At 34.6% G+C, this 27,934-nt stretch overlaps 1 protein-coding gene across 1 annotated transcript in view; it reads left to right on the top strand.

The window, feature by feature from the left end:
* The window catches only part of LOC126893421 (neurotrimin-like), a 792,502-nt gene that overhangs the window by 726,615 nt on the left and 37,953 nt on the right, over positions 1-27,934 (top strand). The window contains exon 7 of the mRNA XM_050663588.1: positions 24,029-24,157. Coding sequence (XP_050519545.1) covers positions 24,029-24,157 — 129 coding nt within the window. The remainder of the gene's footprint in view (positions 1-24,028; positions 24,158-27,934) is intronic.

The raw sequence follows: 27,934 nt of genomic DNA, 5'->3' as shown, positions 1-27,934 counted from the left end.
TCTTGATATTATAAAAAGGCACCCTGAGATTTTTTATTCATTTTTTATGTATGATTTGCGACAATTAAATAATTAATCAAATGAGTCATAATTAATATAAAATTAATAAGAAGCAGATCATAACAGTATAGTGCCATTCCGGTTACGTGTCGATCGTTATAATTTGAATTTCTTACTTTTACCAAGATCCTCTGGGAAATGTAAATATATAGACAAGGGCCGGTGTTTCAACAGCTACTTAAGCTTTTGCTTAGCTAAGCCTCTGTCAAAAGTTAAGGAGAGGCTTAAGCTGGGTGCCGTATTTCCATCATTTGCTTAACTAAACTCGTTCTCAACTGCCAAGTTAATTGGTTTGGTACCTCTGAATACGTCAAAATGTCAGATCTAACTGTTCTGAGGTAAAAACCACTACTGTTGACATTAAATTTTGTCTTATCATCTCTGTCACTGTGTCAGTCTTATTTTTATTTCACTTAATTTTGTTTACATGGTAAATGTGTTGTTAGTATATTGTGTACATATTATATTTTCTCTCGTTATATTTTTTATTGGTATTCTGCATAAGCAATAGATCCGTCTATGTAATTTTGTTTATTGGATTTATATTCCTTAAAATGTCAAAATGGAATGTATGTTTTCTTTTGTAAAATAAATATACCAAGCATTGTAGAAATAAATCATTTTCATTTGCCTACACCTTCCAAATGGGGTAAGAATTTTATTTTAATAATCGTTAATAATAAACCACTAATAATCTATACAAATAACCTCAAAAAACAGAAAACAAATTTTAAGCAAAGGCTTAAACCAACTCCCGCGCAAGCTTAAAATTATTTGGTTTAAGCCTTTGCTTAAGCCTCAAATTGAAGTGAAAATACAGACATCTAGGCTTAAGCTCATGCTTAATATAAGCTTTGGCTTAAGTGAGGTTGGAAATACCGGCCCTAGCCGTATAGGAAAAATTTGCTAATCATTTTAGGCACCATAAGATTCTATAACTTAAATAGTAGAACTTAAAAGAAAACGTTTGAACACTGTGCCGTCACTTTTCAGTGGCACATGCGTCGACAGTGGCGCATCAAAATTTTCACTTTTGGACCGGATAAATAAATTATTTTTAAATTGACGGCGTTAAGACGCAAGGAAGATATTAAAAATATAAGACAAAAACTACATGCCGTACAAAAATAATGGTTCTGCAACATAAAAAAAAATTATTTTCCGCATATTTTCATTGATAAAACAATTATAGAAAACTGTACGGCATGCATAATATTAAGTAAATACATATATTTTAAAGTTATATTTTACTATGCCGTACGAATCTACTGGCTCAAATAGTTTCAACCCCTTCTGTAAATTTTCTCATTTCAACCCCTATTGACAAAAATTATTTAGAAAAGTACGGAACTGATTTCAGAGTATTACTTATGCTCTAAAATGATGAAAAACATGAGTGCCGTACAAATTATTTGGCAAAAAATAAATATTCCATAAGTTTGAGTGTTCTATACTAAACGCCATTTTTTGTAGTGAAAAATTATTATTTCCTGAACGGCATAAATTTTAGAAGCTAGTTATTATACTTTATAAACTGTATGTGAAAATGCCGTACTAATATATTGACATAAAAAAAAATTGATGGTGAATACAAATAATTATTTTTTTTCAATTTTACTATTTCGAAAATTCATTTCCCAGCTACTATAATAATATTTAATATCATATTTCCACATAGTTTTAGAATATTCTATGACTAATAATGACAAAAATGTTCATGCCGTACATTTTTAACTATAGGGTTTCCCAAAATAAGTAGGACTTCCAAAGTAATTTTCATCACATTATGAAATCATACATTCCTGTACGGCACACACTTTATAACATTAACAACATCAAATGATGATGAAAAAATATAATGCCGTTCATTTTTAATGGAACATTTATATACAGTGGGGTTCAAAATTTGAATTTTCTCGATAACCCTGTTTTGTCAAAGTTCTAGGCATTCCTATGCACACAAAAATTTGACAAACGTTTACCGTTTTTCTCAAAATATGTTTAATACTATAATTGATCCCAGTTACTGAATATTTAAATGTGCTCTTTTTACTATTAACTGAAGTAGGTTCACACCAATGCACATAATTCTCAGATTCGTGGCTTGAGGTTCCCCAGAACAAAAGTTATCAATCGGTACAATTTCAAATAATACACATAAAGAAAGGTATACCTAATCCTTATTGAACACGATAATTCAGTTTTTTTTATATGTCGATTTAAGCTCTTACCTTAGTAGGAAATTTGGTAATAACTGAAATACAGTGTGTCAAAGTTAAAGTTTTTTTATTTATTCTTGAATATTTCCTGGCAGGCATGGGACAATAACACGAAATTTCGTAAGCGGGGTTTTTTTGAAACGAGAAATCTAAATTCGCTACCAAAAATGATGTATTACCCAGAGGGCGCCACATACGTCTTTCAGCGCTCATTTAATGCCTCCAATTTTTGTATCCCGCACTCTACATACTATTTGTGTCAAAACTTTTATTCTCTTAATATTTTTACTTTAAATAGATATATGTACTACATTCATCTCGCTAAACTCAACCGTTTTCGAAATAAACGAATTTTAAATCTGCGATGCTACAGTAGTTATATCCAAAAAATAAACTTGAAACCATAACTGTAATTATACACATAGTTTCAAAAGTTATGCATCACCCCTCTAATTCACGATGTTTACGCTTTTATAAATTCGTATCTTTATCACATATTTAATGGGTATTTTTTATAAAAAATATACCTTTTTTGGTTTTTTATTTTATTTGAATACCCATTTAATTTATTTAATAAAAAACGAGGGTAGGTCGTCATATAGGAAGTAATTATTATAATATCAAAGACTCCTACGATTTCCTGTATGACTACCTCCCCTTGTTCGTCAAATGGACTGCTCCGGACTTACTTAACCTAGCCACCACCTAGCTCCAGTGCAGCTGTACCTAGATGCAGTGAATTTTAAAAATCTTCACGGAATTCCCGCGCATCGTTTTCTTTTAGGTTTTACTATTTAAGTTATAGATATTTACGATGCCTAAAATTATTAGCAAAATGGTTTTTATCCTTGATTATTCTTTTTAATTAATAATAATATTATTATATATAATAAATATAATATATAATATTATTATATTTACACAATATTATTATATAAAAAAGAGGTACTTTGTGTATACGAAATGTGTACTAACGTAAGAAGTTGCTTTTCTCTTGATGAAGAACCAATCGCGCCTAAAGAAGTATAATTTAAATGAAAATTAATATTAATTTTTTAATTTCGGGTTATTATGTATTAAATACTTTCTTGTGTTGAATTGTTTTAAAAATATACAAGGCTTTATTGAAAGTTAAAAAATAATTTGTAAGGCAAAGTAAACAAAATAAATTGTGAGGTAGACGCGCGTACAAAAATTTAAAAATAATGCATGAAAAAAGTTATTGCAGTTAATATGCAGACGATTTTGGAGGCTTTTTGCTTCATCGTATATATATAAATCCCGTTCACAGCGTAATACGCCTTTGGGTTCCCGTTCGTCAAGCCTGTCTATTCTGCCAGTCTTCTTCAGATAGATTTCTTGCTGACATTGCTTTTGAGATTCCTTGGATCCATGTTGTTGGTGGTCGTCCTCGTTTTCTTTTCTCTGGTGGTACCCATTCTAATATCTTTTTGGGTAGTCTTTCTTCCCCCATACGTCTAACATGTCCGTACCATATTAGTTGTTGTTTTTCGATGTCTTCTATAATTGATCTTTGTACTTTCATTTGTCTCCTGATGTCCTCATTTTTCACATGTTCTAATCTAGACTTTCCCGCTGCTCTCCTCCAAAAATCCATTTCAACTGCCAATAGGTTACCTTTAAGTTTTTGTGATAACTGCCACACTTCTGAGCCATAGACGATTACTGGTTTTAATATGGTATTATATATTCGTTTTTTCGTTTCCGGTCTTATATTTTTTTGCCATAATACTGAATTCAACGCACCTATAACTTGTTTTCCTTTGGTTATTCTGTCTTTTATGGCTTCATCACTTCGTCCTGTCTTTGTCAGTTTTACCCCCAAATATGTACATTGGTCACATTTCTTAATAGTTTCATCTTCTAAGTCGAGGTCATCTGGATTATTTTCTCCTCCTATGCAAAGATATTGTGTTTTTTGGACATTTACTTCGAGGCCCCATTTTTTGTACTCTTCCATTAGTTTTCTAGCCATATACTCCAGGTCTTCTTTGTCTTGGGCAATAACTACCTGGTCATCTGCATAGTGCAACGTATATAACGTTTCATCCCCAATAGATAGCCCCATCCCTTTACACTTCTTCTTCCAGTGCCTGAGTGCTTCATCGATATATATATGTTGAACAGTATGGGAGATAAACAACAACCTTGCTTCATCGTGCCACAATATTTATACGGGATTAGCTTTTTAATAGTCTACTTTTAATCAATTGAAAAAAGACAATAATTTTTTTACTAAACCTTAAACGGAAAATTCATTTTCCTACTGTGACCTCATGTGCCATTCAAAATGTACGGCGTAATAATTTGGGACTACTTTTATATATAACCTTCTAAATGTTTTGGTTTTAGGGTGCCTGAAATAAATTACCTTATTCTACGTAAAAAGTGAGGGTTGAGCAAGGGTTAAAACTGAATTTGGGCCAGTGAATTTGTACGGCATAGTAAAATATAGTTGTGAAATAAATATATTTACTTAAAATCATACACGCCGTACAGTTTTCTATAATTTTTTTATCAATGAAAATATGCGAAAAATGAAATTTTTTTTAACGCTGCAGAACCAATATTTTTGTACGGCATATAGTTTTTATATCTTATATTTTTAATATCTTCCTTGCATCTTAATGCCGTCAATTTATAAATAATTTATTTATCCGGTCCAAAAGTGGATAGTTTGATGCTCCACTGTCGACGCATGTGCCACTGAAAAGTGACAGCAGAGTGTTCAAACGTTTTCTTTTAGGTTCTACTATTTAAGTTATATACTTTTATCGTACCTAAAATGATTAGCAAATTTCACCTAGCCCGGATCTTAGTCTAATACAGTTACCGGTAAAAGTAGTAAATAAAAGGTTTTTAAAGAATATTTCCTACATTTACCGTTGACTCTAGTAATTATATACAATTACCGGTAATTGTATACAATTACCAAATTATCTAGTTTTACCGTAACACATATACCAAAAAGGGAAGAAAAAAGTTCATTTCTTTCCAAGTCTTCTGCAGAGTTTTAAATCATATAATATAATATCCGATTTTGGACTAGAATAATCTTGGAACGAACTAAATTAAAGAAACTACCGAAACGCGGTGTATCAGGATGACACTTCATCTCCAAAAGTCGATGCGAGTTGATCGTCATATCTCCTATTAAATTCGAGAAAAAATATCGCGAAACTTTCTGTCGAGTGGGCCTGAATACAAGCTGTTGAAGAACTTATTTAAGTGAGGAGTGAGGGGCGATTTTTGCGACGCACAGAATGTCCGAGCAAAACGGGGAGACCAAGACCGAGTGACTACTTGACAAATGGAAGCCTCGTGTATGACCCAGCAGGATATTTAGTAATTTGAATGATTTTTACGTAAACGCCATTTGCCACGAAATGAGATTGATCGATTATCTTTTATTTGAACGTCGCTCAACGAGAGCACTATTTTCTGAAGCTTTTTCGTACAAAAACTGTTTGACTGAAAATGATAATATTTTGAGCTTGTGTATATAGATTTGTGTATGTGTATTTGTGAACGATATGATTGAGGTGTGTGGTTCGATTAAGTAATACATAGTTATTTATGTACCAAAGTCAGTAAAGTGACTCTTTATCAAACGAGTCTGACATTACGAGCAGAGGGAGCGAAGCGAGCGAGGCGAGTAACAGACGAGTTCGATAAAGAGTTTTTACTGACGTGGTGCATACAAAATTTTATCGCCAATCATAAAAAACATTAACATTCTTTTAATGAAAAGAAAGTGTGTGTACTTTGTACTCACGTAAGAAGGTATACTTCTATTATTATGATTTCAACGAAATAAATAAATTTTAAACAGTTTACTTAATTGTATTTTTTTAAACATTAAACTAATTTAATTACTTAAAATAATTTCCAAAATTAAAAATAACAAATAGTTACGTCAGTGTTTATGAACTCCCCGCAGTTGCTAGCCTCCCGCAGTGGCTTTTCCTTTGCTTGATGAATCGTAGAAACTCTAAATAAATATAATATACCTATATTTTTATAAAATATTATTTACTAACAAGATCTATCACCGTCCTAATATAATCGAATTAACAAAAACACCATTTTACACTTTATCTGAATTAATACCGAACCTAAGATTTAAGAATTTTTTAAATTTTAGACGAAATAAACATTTCGTATGACAGTAATGACAGAATGCGTTTGCATGACGGCCAGTTTCGATGTTCGTTCTCGATAGTTGTTTATCAATATTGAAAACCTAATTACTAAAAATGTGTAGAGTTTTGATTTATTTTCTATGAATATAAGTAATTGCAAAATAGTACAGAATTTCACTCTTTGACGTAAATTTAATTAAAAATAACGTAAATTTTGTACAATATTTTTAATAACTACAGTAAATAAATTTTAAGTTCACTCAAATAATAATCGATTACTGCCATCGGCCACTTACATTCAATCTCGGTTAATTTGATTAATCGCGGCAGGTAAAGTAAAATTCTTATTTCAGTACAATAAAGTGTTACTTTACTGCCGCAAACGAGGGCAAATGAGTACAATAATGAATGACTTTAGTGATTTTGACTCTGAACGATAAAAGTCATTATAAAGTGCTCCGTCTTTAAAACCAATTTTATGTAAGAAACAGTGAAACAAATTGTGAGGTGAGTTTCGCAACTATCAATGTATTTACCATCCATCACCTGGAACTACTAAGTTTTCTGTTTTAAAGACATAGAAAGTATTACATATAAATAAACATGGCAAAACTAACCTAAAACCACAAATTTTAAAAGATATCGCACTGTTTTTTGTACGCTATTGATAATAATTAAGTATAATATAAAGCGTTCCATACACGTAAAATTTATCAAATACAATAAAATTATGCCTGATAGTCAAGATCGTGAATTTATGAAATTAAAAGAGTTTATCAAGGAAGAGAACACGAGATTATCTGAACATTTCACATCTAGCCTTAAAGAGGTAGTTGCCTCCTTAAAAAAGATATTTATTAATCAACTGAAAGTTGAGAAAAAAGAGTTGAAAGACTGGAAACTGAAAATGCAGAACTAAAAAATCAAATTGAGCGAATTGAAAATAAACTAAGAAAAAATAATATTGTTATTTTCGGCTTAACTGTACAAAAGTCGACACTTCTTGAGGAGATCATCCAAGAGTTGAATCAGAGACTGGAAATAAATTTAGTAAATTCAGATATCAGTGGGTTCAATGTCTTCGGTAAAAATCCAACTAAAAAATCAGTATTGGTAGGATTCGCAACATATTCAGCAAAAATTAGTTTTCTAAAAAAGTGCAAACTTCTAAAAGGTACAACGGTGTTAATCGCTGAAGATCTATCCCCATCTCAACAAGCAGTAAGAAAGGAATTATTAAAATACCAATCTGAACTCAGGTTGTCATGTAAAACGGTGAAGTTGAGAGGAAATAGGCTTATAGTTGATGGACAATCATTAACATTGGAAAAACTGTCGGACTTTATTATTACTAACAAGACTGCTGAAGAAACCGACACATTATTGGATGAAACCAGAAGAACAAATCGTTACCCCACTAGAGCAACATCTTCAAAAAATTAATTTTTTTTTTTACTGTATATTGTACTTTTATTGAAGATATTCTTTAGCGGCGAATCGATTGAGGGTAAAATTGTACATAGATCCACGCGCCTGCGCACACTGACAGTATGTAGTTCTGACAGTATGTAGTTCATTGCTAATCTTTCAAGATAGGTATGTATGTATCTGTAACCGTGCAAATAAGTCATTAAAAGAATATATTAGTGTTTTAGGAAATGTATTATTTATTATAATTCTTGTGTTTTTGGATTTGTGTTTCCCTGTAGTAAAATAATAAAATATTCTGTAAGCATAACATTTTTACACTATATATTGCCGTGTTGTGTAATTATATCCGAAACTTACATATCAATTTCTAGTGCCTCGCTGGAGTAGTGGGAAATGCGTTAGCACTGAGATTGGAAGGTTTCGGGTTCAATTCCTGGGCGATTCATATTTTTTTTTATTTTTGGTTGTTTTAATAAAATTTTTTTGAAAGTGGTAGATAAGAAAGTTAGTGTGATTTTTAAATAAAATACAAATAACCTTTTAAGTATATTTACTTCGTTTAAATTACCTATTATATAATAGACGAATATCTTCTTACGTGCGTACAAAGTACACACACATTTTTTTTCAGCTTTTTTTGTTTCTAGAATAGTTTAATTTATTAGGTAGCAATAAATACATAACCTTTTCTTTTGGCTATATTTACGTTCTTGATAAATTTAGCGGATGAACAAAACAAATAATTAAAATGTATTTAGTGAATCAATTTAATTATTATTTTTTTAAAGGGTATATAAAAATTTGTATTTTCTGTAGTCAAAATTAGCATTCAAGCTCAATTGCAGAGCTAAACTTACAAAACTGTGGCCATTTTCTTTTCTTTTTGTCAGTATTGCAGTGTTTTTTTCTTTTTAATTTATTAGGTAGTCTTAGTTTAGTAAGAATTAGTGATTAATGGGCAAAAATAATGAGATACATTTAAGAATAGCACACGTGAACATAAGGATACTAACTAATGGATTTCAGCACTTTGTTGACATTTAGTATAGTTGCACGGTATCGTTGCAGTGACAGAAACATGGCTTAACAACAACGTACTAGATAATAGTATAGCTTTGAAGGGTTTTAGTGTTTTCAGGAAGGACAGAAATTCCAGAGGTGTAGGTATTATGATATATTTTGCAGATAACTTAAATGTTGAATTATTAAATATTGATTCAGTTATAAACAATGGTGTAGAATTTTTATGCTTAAAGATAAAGTTAAAAAACAAAATAATTGGTTTGGGTGCTTTTTACAGGCCCCCCAAAGAAAATACTCAAAAATGCATTGAAATAATTGAAGATATCCTAAACAGGTTAATTCCAGAATGTAACGAGGTTATCTGCCTTGGTGATCTTAATGTAAATTTACTAAATATTGCAAACCCTGTTGGTCAAATTTTTGAGAGCTATGACTTAACGCAGTTAATTAATGAACCGACTAGTGTAACTTCGCGCAGTGCTACATTACTAGATCAAATTTTCGTAACATGTCCTAGTCAGATTGTCAAAAGCGGTATTATCGACTGCAGCTTAGTGAGTGACCATCATTTTGTGTTTTGTAAATTAAATATAAAAATCAAAAAAATGGAACCAAAAATCATTAGTTATAGGGATTATAGCAAATTTAAACAAGAAAAATTTGAACATGATTTAAAACAATGTCCTTGGTTTTTATTTTGCAGTCTACAGATATCAATGAAAAAATTGAACTTTTAAATAATTGTCTTTTGCAGTGCATTGACTACCATGCCCCAATCAAAAGAGCACGAATAACAAAAAATAAATCACCGTGGTTAACTGAAGAAATTAAAGATTTAATGAAATGGAGGGATCGCGCTTACAGTTTGTACAAAATATCTAGGTCTGATGAACATTGGTCTCAGTATAGAGCTCTTCGTAATAGTACACTAGCGGCTATTCGCAAGAGAAAAAAATCTTACATCACTCAGGTGGTCAACGAAAACAAACCAAATTCAAAAAGAGTATGGTCTTCGTTAAATGCCGTCAATTTAACTAATAAAAATGTTGTGGATATTCCTGAGAATTTAAGTGACGTAAACAAAATAAATCAGTACTTTTTATCAGTTAATAAAATTGATCACAAAACTGAAAACCGACAAGACTATTATTCCACTAACAAATACAGTCAATCGTTGAATTTCTCTTTTAAAATAGCAACCACAGATCAAATAGCAAAAGCGATATCGGAGATAAAATCTAATGCTAGCGGAATTGATCAAATTACAGTCAAACCCGCTTATTGGAATAGCCTTTGTGCCAAGTAAAAGTATTCCTATAACCGGGATATTCTAATAACCGATCAATTGTTGCTACTATAAAAGTTTCGGGACCTCAAATTTCAATTCCTTAAACCGGGATATTCCATTAAGAGGTATTCTAATAAGCGGGTTCGACTGTAATATTAATTTAATAAAAAAATGTTGCCCCTTCATAATACCCTATATAACTCACTTAATAAACATATGTGTTGAATGCAATTATTTTCCTTCTAGATGGAAATGTGGCCTAGTAAAACCGTTGCCTAAAATTCAAAATCCTATGGAGTATTCTGATCTACGTCCTATAACGATGCTACCAGTTCTTTCGAAAATTTTTGAAAAAATTCTATATGAACAAATATTTACTTACTTTGTAAACAACTCAATTATAAATCAAAAACAGTCAGGCTTTCGTCCCTCCCACAGTACTATATCAGCATTAGCTCAGGTTACGGACGACATTTTTCGAAGTTGGATGAAGATGAATTTGTTGCAATGGTGCTATTAGATTTTTCCAAAGCATTTGACAAAATATGTCATAAATTGCTTTTGGCCAAATTTAAGTTTTATGGGTTTGATGAAACTGCACTATTGCTAATAAAATCTTGTCTTTGTGACCATCGTCAAATAGTAAAAAATAATGAATGTTGTTCAAATTCTTGTTTCGTTCCTACCGGAGTGCCTCAGGGATCTATATTGGGACCTTTATTCTTTCTAATATACATTACGGACATTTTAAACCAGATTTCGACAGACTTTCATGCCTACGCTGATGATATCGGGCTTTATATTCCACTTACAAAAAATAACATGCGCGAATGTGTTCAAAGCTTGCAGTTGTGTGTGGATGAAGTTTATGATATGTCGCTTAAACACTTTAAATCCAAAGAAATGTGTAACTAAATTCATTGGAACTGATAAAAAACTTGTCAACATTAAACAACGTTACGTTTTCTATTAATAATGAAAAGCTAGAAATTAAGTTGGAAGCAAAATATCTTGGACTTTATTTGGACTCTAAAATGACTTTTCAACCACAAATAATCAAGTTATAAAGAAACGATTTTCAAAATTAAAACTACTTTATTCCAATAGAAAAATGTTAAACTTTAAAATGAGTAAAACACTTTGTGAATCCTTAGTGTTATCGCATCTTGCGTATTGTAATTTTATATATGGTCCTTGTCTAACAGTTAATAATGCCAAAAGATTACAAAAAATACAAAATTCTTGCTGCAGATTGGTGCGTGGTATTCGAAATTATGATAGAATATCCCATAAAATAAAAGAACTTAATTGGCTTAATATTACTAACCAATACAACCTGTACAATTTGGTGTTTACTCATAAAGTGATCCAGACAGATAAACGAAGTTACATAAAAGATAAGATTATATTTACAGAACAACTTCATACATTTCCACGCACCATTCGCTTTCCTGAAACACTTGCCCTTCCTCGGTTTAGATCATCCATGTTGAAAAAATCTTTTAGCTATACAACAATTAAGGCCTACAATTTTCTACCCCAAAAATTTAAAAATATTAAAAACTCCAAAAAGTTTAAAACCGAAGTGAAAATTTTCTTAATAAACTCACAATAATTGCGTTTAATAAAACACTCTGCTGCATCCATTCAGTAATCTGTAATTTCAGTCCATATAATAAGTTGCTGTCCTTTGTTCTTTCCTTCTCTCTTGCCCATATTTTTAATTTTTTTTGTCCAGTAATTTTCTAATCTTTTCTCCTTTATGCTTGTTTTTTCCTCTAATTTTTTATAAAAATGTTTTTTTTATGTATTTAAATTTATTCTATATACTTATATATTTTAGTGCCATTTAATCGAATCCCTTGTGTAATTTAATTCAGCATCAAATTAGTGAGTTAAGTGTAAGAGTAGTCTATGCTAAACTTCGCTCATTATTTTGTATGCATATTATTTTTGTTTCTAATAAAGACCTCTATTATTATTATTCCAGATTTATCCATACGGCTCACACTCCCTCTAAGGGGAAAATTGACTCATCCCAGATACCTACGGTATCAAAAGGATTGAGCTCTGGTGGGACTCTTTCCGTGTTATCGAGCCCTAGGTGACTTGGTATGCAGGTGTATCTCCCAAAAATTTTCGTACACATCTGGCCGTTGCGAGTAGTACTGCTTTCTGCATGGTCTTATAAAGATGTTCATTAAGACCCAGCTTTGTTATGCTTTCGAGAAGGTTCTTCGGAATGACTCCAGTAGTAGACATAATAATCGGTATCATCTGGGTACTTTGCATTCTCCATTGTCTCCGTATTTGAATTTCCAGATCTCTGTACTTGGCGATCTTTTCAGTAAATTTAGTACGTAGATTATTGTTGTTAGGAATCGCCACATCAATGAGGGTTGTTTGTCTCGTTAATTTATTGACTAATACGAGATCTGGTCTATTATGCGCCACTGTTTGGTCTGTGAGCACAGTGCGGTCCCAGTATAGCTTGTAGTTGCCATCCTCAAGCATACTCTCAGGGACGTATTGATAATATGGGAGATGGTCGGTTTGGAGGAGTCCCAGCTTGATAGCTATCTCCTGATGAAGGATTTTTCCCACTGCGTCATGCCGTTCCTTGTACTCAGTTGCAGCAAATGCCTGGCAGCCCCCTGTAAGATGTTGGATGGTTTCTTGGGCTTGACATCCATATCGGCATCTGTCGTTTTGAACATGAGGGTCTTTGATGATATATTTCAGGTAATTTCTGGTTGGTATAACCTGATCCTGAATGGCCAGTAATGAACCCTCCGTTTCAGGGAACATCTTTCCTGATGTCAACCAGTAGTTCGACGCTATATTGTCGACATAATCTTGGCTGACCTCATTGGGATGTCGCCCGTGCAGAGGTTTACCCATCCAGGCGCGCACTTTTTCGTCCTTAGTAAGGTGGTTTATGCGAAGTTCTGCTTCCCTCAGTTTTATCGGTGTTGTGTCATCTACTGCACAGATAGCGCGATGTAGAGTAGATGTTTCAGCCTGCATCTGAAAATAAGATCTTAAATTAGCAATTTGTTTGTCTAATTGCTCACCTATATCCATAAGTTCTCTTCCTCCTAAATTCCGTGGTAATGTCGTTCTTTCTACTGCACTTTTTGGATGGTGTTTTTGTGCCTTTGTGAGGTGCGTTCTTACTTTTCGCTGAAGATTTTCTATATCCGTTTTTGTCCACTTAACAATGACAAATGAATAGCTAAGCGCGGAACATGCGTAGGTGTTTAGTGCCTTAAACAAATTTCTACTATTAAGGTGTGAGCGAAGCAGCTGTTTTACCCTTCGTATAAACTTAGTAGTTATCTCTGTTTTCATTTGTTTATGGTCAATTCTCCGCGCTTGCTTTACTCCAAGGTATTTATACATATCGTTTTCACCCATGGCCTCGATGTTCTGGCCATTTTGCATATCGAATCCTCCGGGCTGTACTTTTCCTCTGGCCATATTTAAAATACGGCACTTGTCTAGTCCGAAGTGCATGCTAATATCATTAGAAAAAGTTTCTACAATTTTTAGCATCTCATCGAGTTGGTTTCGAGTGGAAGCCATTAATTTCAAATCATCCATATACAATAAATGATTAAGCTTCGTCACCACATTTTTGTTATTTTTGATGCTAAAACCTGCGTCCGTGGAGTTCAATAGTTGAGATAATGGGTTCATAGCTAGACAGAACCACAGTGGACTCAACGAATCTCCTTGAAACAGGCCCCGGCTGATTGCGATATTTTCAGTTTCGATGTTATTTTCACCAGGTATTTGAAGGTGAATTCTAGTCTTCCACTCCGTAATTATATGCTCTAAAAAGGTCACTATATTATCATCGACTTTATATATTCTCAATATATCTATAAGCCATTCATGCGGCACTGAATCAAAGGCCTTCTTGTAATCAATGAAGGCAGTAAAAAGATTCCTCTTTTTGGAATATGCCTGGTTAGAAATGACTGAGTCGATGACGAGTTGTTCTTTGCAACCCATGGAACCCTTAGCGCATCCTTTCTGTTGAGGCTCTATGATATTGTTCAGAGCACAGTGTTGGTAGATACGCCGGGCTACACAGGATGTGACCAATTTATACAAAGTTGGAAGACAAGTAATTGGGCGGTATTTGGCTGGATCTTGGGTGTTATTTTGATCCTTCGGAATTAAATAAGTGGTTCCCTGATGGTATATCCTGCGGATGAGAAATAACATGATTAATTAGTGTTGATAAGCATCCATGAACACTCCAAAACTTCTTGAGCCAAAAGTTTTGAACTCCGTCTGGTCCAGGAGATTTCCAGTTGTGAAGCTCTTTGATGGTATTTGAGACCTCTTCAGTAGTGAAGGGTTCGTAAAGGGTGGTAATGTAGTGTTAGTTCTGTGTCGTTTCTTCTATCCATCCAGCATTGTTGTTAAGAGCAGCTGGCGTGGAAAGTTGATTTCCCCAAAACTCATGAATTTCTTCTTGGCTTGGGTAAGTCTTATCGACACGTTCTACAGTGGAATTGAGTTTTCGATAGAACGCCTTTTCAGAACTTTCAAAAAGAGCATTGTCGCTTTTGCGGTTGTTACTAACTTTGTACCTCCTTAGTCGTCCTGAATAAACGGAGAGCTTTTGTTTTAATGTGTCCAGACACTGATGGGCTGTGTTGTTTTCTGGATCATATCTTTAGTGTCTTGCGGTAGTCAGCATTATATCTTCAGCTCATCTAATGACTTTTCTACTTGTTACACCTCGTATGTATTCTGTGACTATACCAATATCCCTACGTAATAATTCGATCTTTCCGAGCAGTCTTTTTTCCCAGGGTGCAATTCTGTTACCAGTTCTTTTGTTAATAGTAACCCGTCGTGTTCTGATCTTAACGCCCATTACATTAGCAATTGCTGTTACTGCACAGTAGATTAGCATATGCAAATATTCCAACGTGTGAGCTTCTACGACATAGTTGGGTAGGACTTCAGTGTTCACAATTTGTAACAGCGCACCTAGTTTCTTACAAGAGTTTATTCGTGGTAGCGGTGGTCTGCTAAGTGGGTTTAATCCATTAAACTCTTGTACGGCACGAGCCATTTCGTTTGCTAGACTATCGCGCAACTCGTTGTTTTCCTGCTGTGTATTATCAGGTTGAGTTTCTGGTATGGGAATCTCAGGAGTCTGCTCATCGAGGATTTCATTAGGGACTTGATCTAAAACTTGTTCTTGGTTATTAATCTCCCGTTCGACTTCGCTTTTGATCGAATTGCGTCTAGTCTCTGGGATAAGGTTGTTCCTTATGATTACCCGGTATTGATCTGATACTCTTTGCTCCGATACTTGAATATCTGGGTACGTCCTGCAAAATTTGGCATACAGCTGTTGTCGGTAGCCGATTGTTTCTTGACCAAGGTTTGTCACCTTGTAATAGAAGCGCAAAATGTTTTCATTAATGGACACACTCCATTTCATGCCCTGCCTCGGTCGTTCCGCTTGAGTGAGCGCCGGCTGATTATCCAGCGCAGCACCTTCGGCGGGTGGAGCTCTTGTTGTTGTTTGGCTCGCTTGTGGTTGTGGTTGTGGTTGGGCTGTAGCTGATTGTATGACAGGGGCCCGCCTCCTCAACACCCTGCCACCGACGTCCCGCATGCTGTCACGTCCAGCGCCGGCTCCAGACGTGCCATGGCGATCCCCAGGCAGCGATCCTAAACATAAATTATTTATCTCCATTCTCATGGGTGTGCATTTTATACCTACTGCCAGGTGTCAGTTTTTGTTCCACGGCAAGTATCCCTGCTACTCTCTGGGTATTGGCGCTACGAATACCCAGAAAGCATCCCCCATTCGCTGGGGGCCGCGCCTGATAGAAGAACTGACAAAAAACTCCCACAGGGAGTTATTATTATCCAGATTTAGCCATACGGCTCACACTCCCTCTAAGGGGAAAATTGACTCATCCCAGATGCCTACGGTATCAAAAGGATTGAGCTCTGGTGGGACTCTTTCCGTGTTATCGAGCCCTAGGTGACTTGGTATGCAGGTGTATCTCCCAAAAATTTTCGTACACATCTGGCCGTTGCGAGTAGTACTGCTTTCTGCATGGTCTTATAAAGATGTTCATTAAGACCCAGCTTTTTTATGCTTTCGAGGAGGGTCTTCGGAATGACTCCAGTAGTAGACATAATAATCGGTATCGTCTGGGTACTTTGCATTCTCCATTGTCTCCGTATTTGAATTTCCAGATCTCTGTACTTGGCGATCTTTTCAGTAAATTTAGTACGTAGATTATTGTTGTTAGGAATCGCCACATCAATGAGGGTTGTTTGTCTCGTTAATTTATTGACTAATACGAGATCTGGTCTATTATGCGCCACTGTTTGGTCTGTGAGCACAGTGCGGTCCCAGTATAGCTTGTAGTTGCCATCCTCAAGCATACTCTCAGGGACGTATTGATAATATGGGAGATGGTCGGTTTGGAGGAGTCCCAGCTTGATAGCTATCTCCTGATGAAGGATTTTTCCCACTGCGTCATGCCGTTCCTTGTACTCAGTTGCAGCAAATGCCTGGCAGCCCCCTGTAAGATGTTGGATGGTTTCTTGGGCTTGACATCCATATCGGCATCTGTCGTTTTGAACATGAGGGTCTTTGATGATATATTTCAGGTAATTTCTGGTTGGTATAACCTGATCCTGAATGGCCAGTAATGAACCCTCCGTTTCAGGGAACATCTTTCCTGATGTCAACCAGTAGTTCGACGCTATATTGTCGACATAATCTTGGCTGACCTCATTGGGATGTCGCCCGTGCAGAGGTTTACCCATCCAGGTGCACAGTTTTTCGTCCTTAGTAAGGTGGTTTATGCGCATTTCTGGTTCCCTCAGTTTGATCGGTGTTGTGTCATCTACTGCGCAAATTGCGCGGTGTAGAGTAGATGTCTCATCCTGCATCTGAAAATAAGTTCTTAAATTAGCAATCTGTTTATCTAATTGCTCACCTATATCCATAAGTCCTCTTCCTCCTAAATACCGGGGTAATGTCGTTAGTTCTACTGCACTTTTAGGGTGGTGTTTTTGTGCCTTTGTGAGGTGTGTTCGTATTTTTCGCTGAAGATTTTCTATATCCGTTTTTGTCCACTTAACAATACCAAATGAATAGCTAAGCGCGGAACAAGCGTAGGTGTTCAGTGCCCTTACGAAGCAGTTGTTTTACCCTTCTTATAAACTCAGTTGTTATCTCAGTTTTCATTTGCTTATGGTCAATTTTCCGCGCCTACTTTATTCCAAGATATTTGTACATATCGTTATCGCCCATGGCCTCGATGTTCTGGCCATTTTGCATATCGAATCCACCGGGCTGTACCTTTCCTCTGACTATATTCAAAACACGGCACTTGTCTAGACCGAAGTGCATACTAATATCATTAGAGAATGTTTCTACAGTTTTTAGCATCTCTTCTAGGTGTTCTCGAGTGGAAGCCATTAATTTCAAATCATCCATATACAACAGATGATTGAGCTTCGCTACTACAGTATTATTGCTTTTAATGCTAAAACCTGAGTCAGTGGAGTTTAGTAGTTGGGAAAGGGGGTTCAAAGCTAAACAGAACCACAGTGGACTCAACGAGTCTCCTTGAAACAGGCCCCGGTTGATTGCGATATTTTCGGTTTCGATATTGTTTTCACCAGGTATTTGGAGGTGAATTTTAGTCTTCCAATCTCTCATTATATGCCTTCCAATCTCTCATTATTATTATTATTATTATTATTATTATTATATGGAGATTTTTGTATAAAACCGCATTTTTAAAAGGCCAACTGCATTTTTATAGCTTATTTTATATTGTCCCCCTACTGTCAACTTCATATTATGACGGTTTGGTTTTAAACCCTTAGGAATCCGTTCAGCCTGCAGGGTCCTTACGAATTAGTCGCCTAAGTCTGAGCTTGTGTTTTTTAATGATATATACCCCTAGATAATTTAAGACATTTTTACACTTCAGTCACCCCTACTGTGACCTTTTTTTAAAATTACACAAATTCCAACAGCTACCAATAAGTTAAATAAATTCGATAACTTTAAATCAACACAAAATTGCTTTTCTAAATCCTGGATATACAGATACACTCACCGGCACAAAATTCCGCCACCCAAAATTTTTTATTAAGTTTGACAATCTATAACTTTATTATTTGTACTCCGATTTTCAAGATTCTTGCATCAGTGTGTAGGCACATATATTGATGTCGTTTTTTATTATTCTGGTAAAAAAAATATTTGCTTAGATGGCATTATACGGGGGTGAATGTAAGCGTTGTATTATTTCTTAGCTTTAAAAAATTCTGTGGAAAAATTTTGAGGGCTAGTTTTGTTTCATACTTTTTTTGTATTATCCTGGAAGTATCACTACTTTTTTGTTTTTTGAATTATCTAAATATCTCTTTTCTTGTAAGGGCTGTAAATAAAAACACTACTTTGAAGGTTTTTTTAATTAAAAATATCAAGCTCACTAAAATTAACAACAAAACCAAACAATTCAATAGCCGGTATGTCCACCTCTTGCAGCAACGACTGCTCGCAATCTGCTTGGCATCGAATAAAGATGTGTTATCCTTGCCTCGGGAATAGCCCGATATTCCTCTACCAGGGCCATAACTGTACCAAATTTTCTGGAGGCCGAGGATGACGGCGAATAGCTTTTTTTAATTCATCCCATAAATACTCAATAGGATTGAGACCTGGGCTGCATGCGGGACATTCTAATCTTATCAATTCAACCTCTATTTTATGAGTCAATCAGTGTTTTTATTTACAAAAAATGGTCCAGCTCTTACAAGAAAAGAAATATGTATTCGGATAATTCAAAAAACAAAATTTTAGTGATGCCTCCGGGATAATATGACAGGACCATGAAACAAAACCAACCCTTCAATTTTTCCACAGAATGTTTTAAAGTTAGGAGGAAATACACCACTTCCATTCACCCCCGTATAATGCAATGCAAGCAAAATTTTTGTGTTATAATACCAAAAGATATCAATACATGTAGGTACCTACAAACTGGTGTAAGAATCTTGAAAATCGGAGTACAAATAATACAGTTATGTTATCAAACTTAATCAAAAATTTTGGGTGGCGGAATTTTGTGCCGATGAGTGTATAATGACAATAGGATTTGATTACTGATTTTAGTTTTCGAATAAAAACATATTTGTGTAATGTGGTTTGCCTAAAACTCTATTAACAATATACGTGAATACATTTTTATAACCACAACATCTAGTTTATTTTAATTTTACTTGATTATTTATCACAGTGGAGTGAGTGTTGTTACATTTCTTAATTTAACAAGCTGTTTTTAAACAATTTAAATATGACAGGCTAAATTTTAAACTTCATGTGTAACTATCACTTCTGTCATGTCATCGTTCAGCTGATTCGACTTGTTCACACGATGATAGTATGGTAGCAAGTGACGATGAAATGGATGGGGACTACAGTAGTCCCCATCCATTTCATCGTCACTTGCTACCATACTATCATCGTGTGAACAAGTCGAATCAGAGCTCAGATGGTACCTAGAGCATATTACATGAAATATGTTAAACATCTATGCTTAAGTTCGCATATTTCTTCGATGTTTCTTGACGGATTACTTTTAAAGAGTTTTTGCCCACATATTTTTGTAATATTATATTTTGGTGGTTAGCATGTTAGATCACGTGAGTATAACCTACAACTTTTCTTAACTGTAGTGAAAATTTTAAAACCTTTGCATTATTTTATCAGGTTATATTCATTTTAAGTAAGCACTGATGATGATTGGTCAACCAATTGAAAACTAGTTCTGTGATGTAGCCCTTCTTGGGGATTTTAAATATATACCTTTTATAAAGGATTTTATTTGTTTTTTTTTGTATTATATGGTATACAGCCAACTACAGGAAAACTTTTTCCTTGTGGATTTTTATTTTATATTGCTTAAATATTTTTATTCTTTTTGTACCTTAAACAAACTCGAGAACTCTTTTAAAATGGATATAAAAACGTTTAGTACACTTTTACCTAAAAAATTTAACTTACGACAGTTAACTGCAACTAAAAATCACTTCACAAAATTCTGATTGTTAAGGAATATAGCCTATTGAGCTATCTTAGTGCAACTCAAATGACTACTTAACTTTATGTACTATAAAAAGATAAGGCTCAGACTAAGAAGATTTCCTAAGAAATAGAAAGACGCACCAGAGGTAATGCTGCGGAAAGCAGGAAAAAATGGAAAATTCCCTCAAAACTACAGACTAATGTACCTATTATCATTATATAAGCAAGGTTGCAGAGGGAGTAATACCAGCTAGGTTAAAAGAAGAGTCTGAAGTTTCAGAACTGAACACTCTAGTAAGATACAAGTGTTAAGGTTGACCGGATACATGATAGAGGGATTTAACCAAAAAAAAAATACACTGCTACTCATGCACGTTGGACTCCAACACGTGCTCTCTCAATTGAAGTAATGCTTCCCATACATCTTGGTGTATAGGTTGGTCATGGACTGTGTCTTTTGTTACCAGATAGAAAAGGTAACGTGATGCATCTCGGAACTTCAAAGCATTTGCTGGAGCTGGTAGTTGGATTGAAGTTATTTAACTCGATCAAACTTCCTTAAAAAGATGGATGCCAACCCTTGTGCGTCTTTAAAATTGGCCGGAATGGTATGGGCCATTGTGTAGTCATTGGTAAGTGCGAGTAGATCTTGATTTGCTTCAGTGGTAACACAATGCCTCGCTTTACCGGCACCTGTATAGATCCCCATGAATGCCCAAACGTGACTTGGTACTTCTCGGACTTGGTTTATTCCACTTCTTCACCTGCGTCGTGGTCTCCTTCTAATGGCGCCAACCGGTTATGGTATACTATATAAAGTATATAACATCGTTAATTTTCTCAATAGCAAGGTATGGACCTTCTCAGAACTGCAGCAACTTGGGAGAACAACCCTTTCGCTTCTTTGGCCAAATTTTTATGTCCTTATTAAAATACCCAGTTTCGTACCGCTTCCTCATTCGGTCTTTACCGATCTGAAAATGGGAGCGGACCAACTCGTGTATATCGTCCATTTTTCTTTGCAACTCATTCACATAATCTTCACCAGCTATATCTTTTCCAGGTCGACATCCAAACCTTAGATCACCAGGTAGACGCATCTAGCGTCCAAAAAGGACATTTTCTGGTGTTTAGCACGTTGATCAATTAACGGCGGATCTGTAGGTCATTGCGAAGAACGGAAGGTACTGGTCCCAGTCTTGCTGGTGATTGGACACCATCTTTGTCAAATACTTGTCGACCGTCTTATTCATTCGCTCTACCATTCCATCCGATTGCGAATGATAGGCAGTAATTCTTGTCTTCCTTATGCCTAGTCTATCACAGATTCTCTGAGGAAGCCTCGTGTATGACCCAGCTAGATATTTGAGGCCATGAGAGCCAGAGTGGCCTAACTGATTTTAACATTTACATATTCAAAGAAAATGAATAGAAGCTATCAATATCCGATTGTTTTAGTAATTGTATGTTGATCAATAATGATTCTTTGTCAACATAAAACTACTAAAACAATCCGACATTGTTAGCTTCTGATCATTTTCTTTGATTATGTAAAGTAATGTTAAAATCAGTTAGGCCACTCTGGCTATCTAGGCCTCATTTAGTAATTTGAATGATTTTTACGTAAACGCCATTTCACATGAAATGAGATTGATCGATTATCTTTTATTTGAACGTCGATCAACGAGAGCACTATGTTGCTGAAAATTTTTCATACAAAAACTGTTTGACTGAAAATGATAATATCTTGAGCGTGTGTATTTGTGGGTGATATAGAGATTTTTGTATAACACCGAATTTTTAAAAGACTAAGTTCATTTGTATAGCCTATTTCCTATTGCTTAAATATTTTTTATTATTTTTGTACCTCTAATACACCCAAGAACACTTTTATAATGGATATAAAAACGTTTATTACACTTGAACTAAAAAAAACTTTATGACCGCGAATTACAACTAAAGATCTCGTCACAGAATCTTTAGAAGAAACCTATTTTAAAGAATATAGTCCATTGACAGACTCATTACTTATTGGAACTCAAATGATTAATAGAATGAATTACTAACAGAAGAAAAATAAATAATGGAGAAATAGAGAGAACATTTCAAAGAGCTAACACATGCATATATGAACATAGTGGAAATATAAGAAATAAATGAAGAACAAGTTTAATCCATAACAAGAGTGGAATTAGAGAAAGTAATAGAACGAGTAAAATTAGGCAAAGTACCAGGCAAGAATCATATCACCCCTGAAAATGATAAAATTCATGGGAATAGAGGGAATGGACAGCATGAAAGAACTAATGAATGATATCATAAATAGAGCAGAAATACCAAAGGACTGGAAGAAAGAAATTATAATATTACCAAGTCATAAAAGGGAGACAAGAGAAACTGTAATAATTACCGAGGTGTCACCATACCAAGTTCCTTGAGAAGATATTCGTAAGAATAATAGAGACAAGAATAAAAATCCAAAACGAAACAACTATGGAAAATAGACAATGTGGATTCAGGAAGGACAGAAGCACGCAAGACCTAATATTCACAATAAGACAAGCAAGTGAGAAAATAATCAATAAGAATAGAGAGATACATATTATATGCTTTATCGACCTGAAAAGGGCGTTTGACGGGCACATAATAGAAATAATAAAGGATATGTACAAAAATAATACAAATAGAGTAAGAACCAATAACGAGGAATCCAGAGAATCTACTACAAGTCAAGGCGTCGAAAAGGGGTGCGTGTTGAGTCCACTGCTATACTCAGTGGTACTGGATGAAGCAATAAAGAAAGCCAAGAGAAAAATGAGAAAACTAACATTAGGATACTGGCAAATGAAACAGACTCAAGTATCGGACCTACTATTTGCAAACGACATGGTATTGATAGCAGAAAACAGAGAAGATTTACAGAACAATCTTGTAATCCTAGAAGAAGAACTATCAAACATAAATATAAAAATTAATATAGAGAAAACAAAAACAATGATAATTTCAAATACGAGAAAGACACACGTAATAGAATTAAACGGGAAGCAACTAGAGCAAGTGGAATATTCTAAATATCTGGGAGTAATAATTGAATCAATAATTGGTAACCAAGATATGGAAATAAACGAGAGAATGGGACTAACAGGAAGCTTATTTAACACCATGAAAACAACATTTTTGGATAAAAAAGAGATACCGAAGAAAGTAAAAACGGCAGTTGTTAGATCAGTAGTTAGACCAACAATCATGTATAGCAGCGAGACATGGACGTCGACGGGGAGACAAAAATCCAGAGTCAATGCTATATAAAAAATAGTAGAGAGACAACTTACATGGTTCGGAAACGTGTGTAGGATGTCGAACGAGAGACTAACAAAACGACTGTTCGAAACGAGAGTCCAGGGGAAAAACAAAAGAGAAAGACCATAAATAATTATGTGGGTAGATGCAATCAGAAAAAAAGTCGAGAAGAAAGGGTTGACATTGGAAATTTCAAGAAACCTAACACAAGATCGAAAATCATGAAGACTACAATGCTAAACTTAACTTCACCAACCTTACACCTAAAGGTAGAAAAGCTTAGGACTAAGTAAGTAAGTAAGAAGTCCATTGAGAGACTCATTACTCAGTGGAAATCAAATGAATTTTGTGTACTATAAAAAGATAATGCTCAGACTAAGAAGAATGGTAGATATATTAGATATGTATTTTTAAATGTTCTACTTCATCTGCTTTTTTGTTGCAGCTTCATCATCGCCAACATCTTCGTCAAGTGTTCCAACTACCATTTTGTCTAAGTCAAGTAGTATTTGGATCAAAGGAAACGGTTCTGATCATGGCAGATCTCTATCGATTTTCCATATTTCCGAAAAAGGTAAGAATTTAACTACATATGTGCCTTTTTTATTTTATCAAATTATTATGATTGCCGATAATATCATCAAAACTGGTAATATTAAAAAAATTAAATCTTTTAACTTTATGCACACTTTGAAATTTAATGACATTTCTTTAAACGAACAACTAAAATATCGAATTGTAAATACGAACTATGAAATAATAAATATGAAAGAAACAATTTAGCAGTTCAAAAATTAACTTCTATACAAAGAAAACACTTACTACTTTTGTTGTTGAAATATGTTAATTAGCGTGTAGATTCAGCATCGAAGCTTATGGGTATTTTAGAAGTTATTTTAGAAGGCTCCCGTCGATTGCCATCACGAAGGCTAAGTTGAGATCTGTTTCTCTCGGCAAATGGTGCAGCGCTGTTAACGTCAAAAGTTACTGCGAAGAGATGTGACTTTTTCCGTAAGCGTATAATTAAACTCATATGGTAAAGAATTAACTAGCCGTTCTTTAAACCGTCATTTCATAATTTATGTTCAAAAGTGTCCTTTGAATTTCATATTAAAAAAAACTTTTGTGTCTTTGTGCACTGTTCTTTGAATAAAAAAACAAACGAAGAAATGAAGAAGGCTCAAAAAGATTAAATAAAATATGATGCCGGACATCCGGTTTATATGTGTTTTATTGACTTTGAGAAGGCCTTTTATCTAGTAAAATATACTGAAATGGTTGTCATTCTCCAGCAAATGGGTATTGATGATAGAGACCTACGCATCATTAAAAATCTTTACTGGCATCAACGTGCAAACATTAGGATTGGCCGGGACACTTCTAAAGAGCTTCAAATACGAAGAGGAGTAAGGTAGGGCTGCATTTGACACGGTGTTAGTTGCAAACAATTACGAAGAACTTTAACATTTGATTAACAGAATTACCACAACGTGTGATGAATACGGACTCAAGCTAAACACCGCAAAGACAAAGGTGATGGTTGTCAGTAAAACGCCAATACAACCGGCAGTGGTAACAGTTTACGGTGAACAACTGAAGAAAACTAACAGTATCATCTACGTTGACTATAATCTAAATGAGAACTGGGATATGAGCAAGGAAATTAGAATACGTATAGAGAAGGCCAGAGCTGCATTCTTTAAAATGAAGAAACTATTATGTGGAAACAATATTACTTTGAGTTTGATAATTGGATTAGTGAGAGGTTAGGTGTTCTCTACTCTTTTTTATGGTGTCAAAGGTTGGACTTTAACGGATGCACTTCTCAAGAAACTGGAAGCCTTTGAAATCTGGGTGTATCGAAGAATCCTACGAATAAATTGGGTTGATAGAGTTCGTAACGAAGTGGTTTTGCATCGGATGAGAAAAGTTACCAATGTCGTCAAAACAGTTAAAAGTCGCAAACTTGAATATTTTGGCCATGTTATGCGACACCCAGAGAGATATAATATACTCCATTTAATAATGCAAGGCAAGGTAGACGGAAGATGAGGGCCAGGTCGAAAAAGAACGTGATGGCTTAGAAACCTGAGAGAATGGTTTAACAGATCCTCTGAATTCCTTTTCCGTGCTGCCGTCAACAAAATTACTATAGCCAATTTGATAGTCAACGCTCGATAATCGAGCACGGCACATGAAAAGAAGAAAAAGTATGATTAAATCCAAAGTATGATCAAATTAAGAATAATCGTTAAATGAAGAAAAAGAAAACGTAGTCTCTCATTCCTTTTCGTTTTCTCTTTAGCATCTGTTGGTTTGAAAATTTGTCAACCCTTGACATCTTTTAACCCTTATCCGGGCAAGGTGGGTCCAACGGGCCCGAGACGCCAATTCTTTTATAATAAACTGATAAAAAAAATTTATTGAATTTTATGCATCACTGAATTTGTTTAGAAGTATGTTTCCTTCAACATAGTCATGAGCTATTCAAAATATTCATGATGATTTTTGAAATTATTGCGTCGAAAGAATTTTGTCACGTAAAGGGGCAACACGGGCTCGTCGGACCCTATTTGTATTTATACCTAAAGTCTAAATCTTTGTTACTGAAGTTAATCTGGCAGTCAGGTAATGTTTTTGTGGATCATCTAAACGACTTTTATGATTCCGGAAATCCAATAATAAAGTATAAACGTGTAACAAATAATGTAAACGTCTCTTTAATGTGAACATCAAAGAGATGCTTATAATAGGTGTTATATCTATTCTAAATGAATTTTAAAAACTAATAATCATTGTTGAAATGCAATAATATTGTTAGGTAAGTACCTATAAATATTTTGAAATAAATAATGCATTTGCTATCAGTCGTTTAATATCGATGTTATTGTCGACAACTAAGCTCCTAAAATTATATTGAATTACAGTGAAAGTAGATAGTGTGAATAAAATGTTCCGAAAACCATTATCAGCTGCAGAACTGCAAGATATTGCTAATAATTTATGTAATTCCGATGATGAAGGGTCTCCTGAAGTAGGTGGCATTGAAAGTGACTCTGAAATTGAAGATCATCTTTCGGAAGCAAGTGAAGAGGATGATCAGCAAGTAGTATTGAGTGACAATAAAGAAAAATGTGTAGCTATAAGTTCCCAGATTTCAGAGTGTGTATTTTTTGAAACTAAGGATGGAATTAACTGGAAAAGTTAACCACAACCGACAGGACGTATGCGATTATACGACATAATAAAAAGCAAAGTGCACAAAGTAATGTTAGCCCCTGGTCAAAGTGTAGATGATCCTGTTGATTCCTTTTGTTTGTTTGTGGACGAAAAAATTGTGAACGAAATAGTGAAGTGTACAAATAAAGAAGCCGAAAAAGTCCTGGGGATAGAGAACTGGAAATATTGCGGCTCTACCGAGCTATATGCCTTTATTGGTCTACTACTAATTGCAGGGCACATGAGTGCCAAAATCCATAATGTAGATATACTTTGGAGTACGTTTTATGGACCTACTCTATTTAAAGCTACCATGGGGTTAAAACGATTCAAAAATTTGCTAAGATTTGTTCGATTTGATGATAAGGACACGAGGTGTGAAGCAAGAATGAACGACAAATTAGCAGCAATACTTGATGTGTGGAATCAAGTCAACCAAAACTTTCAGAAATACTATTTACTATTTATATTTATTGAGCGCAACAGGCCTTGTAGGCCTAGGGCTAAAATGTTTACATTTCTGGTTATATAAATAATATAGTAAATAACTTAATATAACTTACATAACTTATAAAACTTATAAATTTTGTTTAATTATACTTCAGTCATTTTATACACTCCTTCACCACCTCTCTCCATCTCCTTCTGTCCAATGCTAGTTATTTCCATCTCTCAATGTTACTTTTCTTCAAGTCTTCATACACACTGTCCTTCCATCTTTTCCTTGGCCGGCCTTTCCTCCTCTTTTGTATTGGTCTTCGTGAAAGTACCATTTTTGGCATTCGTTTAGTTCCCATTCTCTCGATGTGCCCCAAGTATCGTATTCTCTGTGCTTTGATCGTCGTCGTGATCGTTGGCTCTAGATATAGTTCTTCCAATTCTTTATTGGTTCTTCTTCTCCACTGACCTTCTATTTTCACACCTCCATATATTGCTCTTTGCATTTTTCTCTCCCATCTTTCTAAAAGGTCTGTTTCTGACTTTTTGAGCACCCATGTTTCTCATGCGTATGTTACTGTAGGTCTGATAACAGTCTTATAAATTCTTATTTTTGTTTTTCTTGATACGTATTTGGATTTCAATAATGTGCGTAATGCTCCATATTTTTTATTTACTTTAGCTATTCTTGCCT

The sequence above is a fragment of the Diabrotica virgifera genome, chromosome 10, assembly GCF_917563875.1.
Source record: "Diabrotica virgifera virgifera chromosome 10, PGI_DIABVI_V3a".
NCBI lineage: Eukaryota > Metazoa > Arthropoda > Insecta > Coleoptera > Chrysomelidae > Diabrotica > Diabrotica virgifera.
Note: the sequence above shows the minus strand (reverse complement) of the source record. Positions and strands in the feature narration are given on the sequence as shown.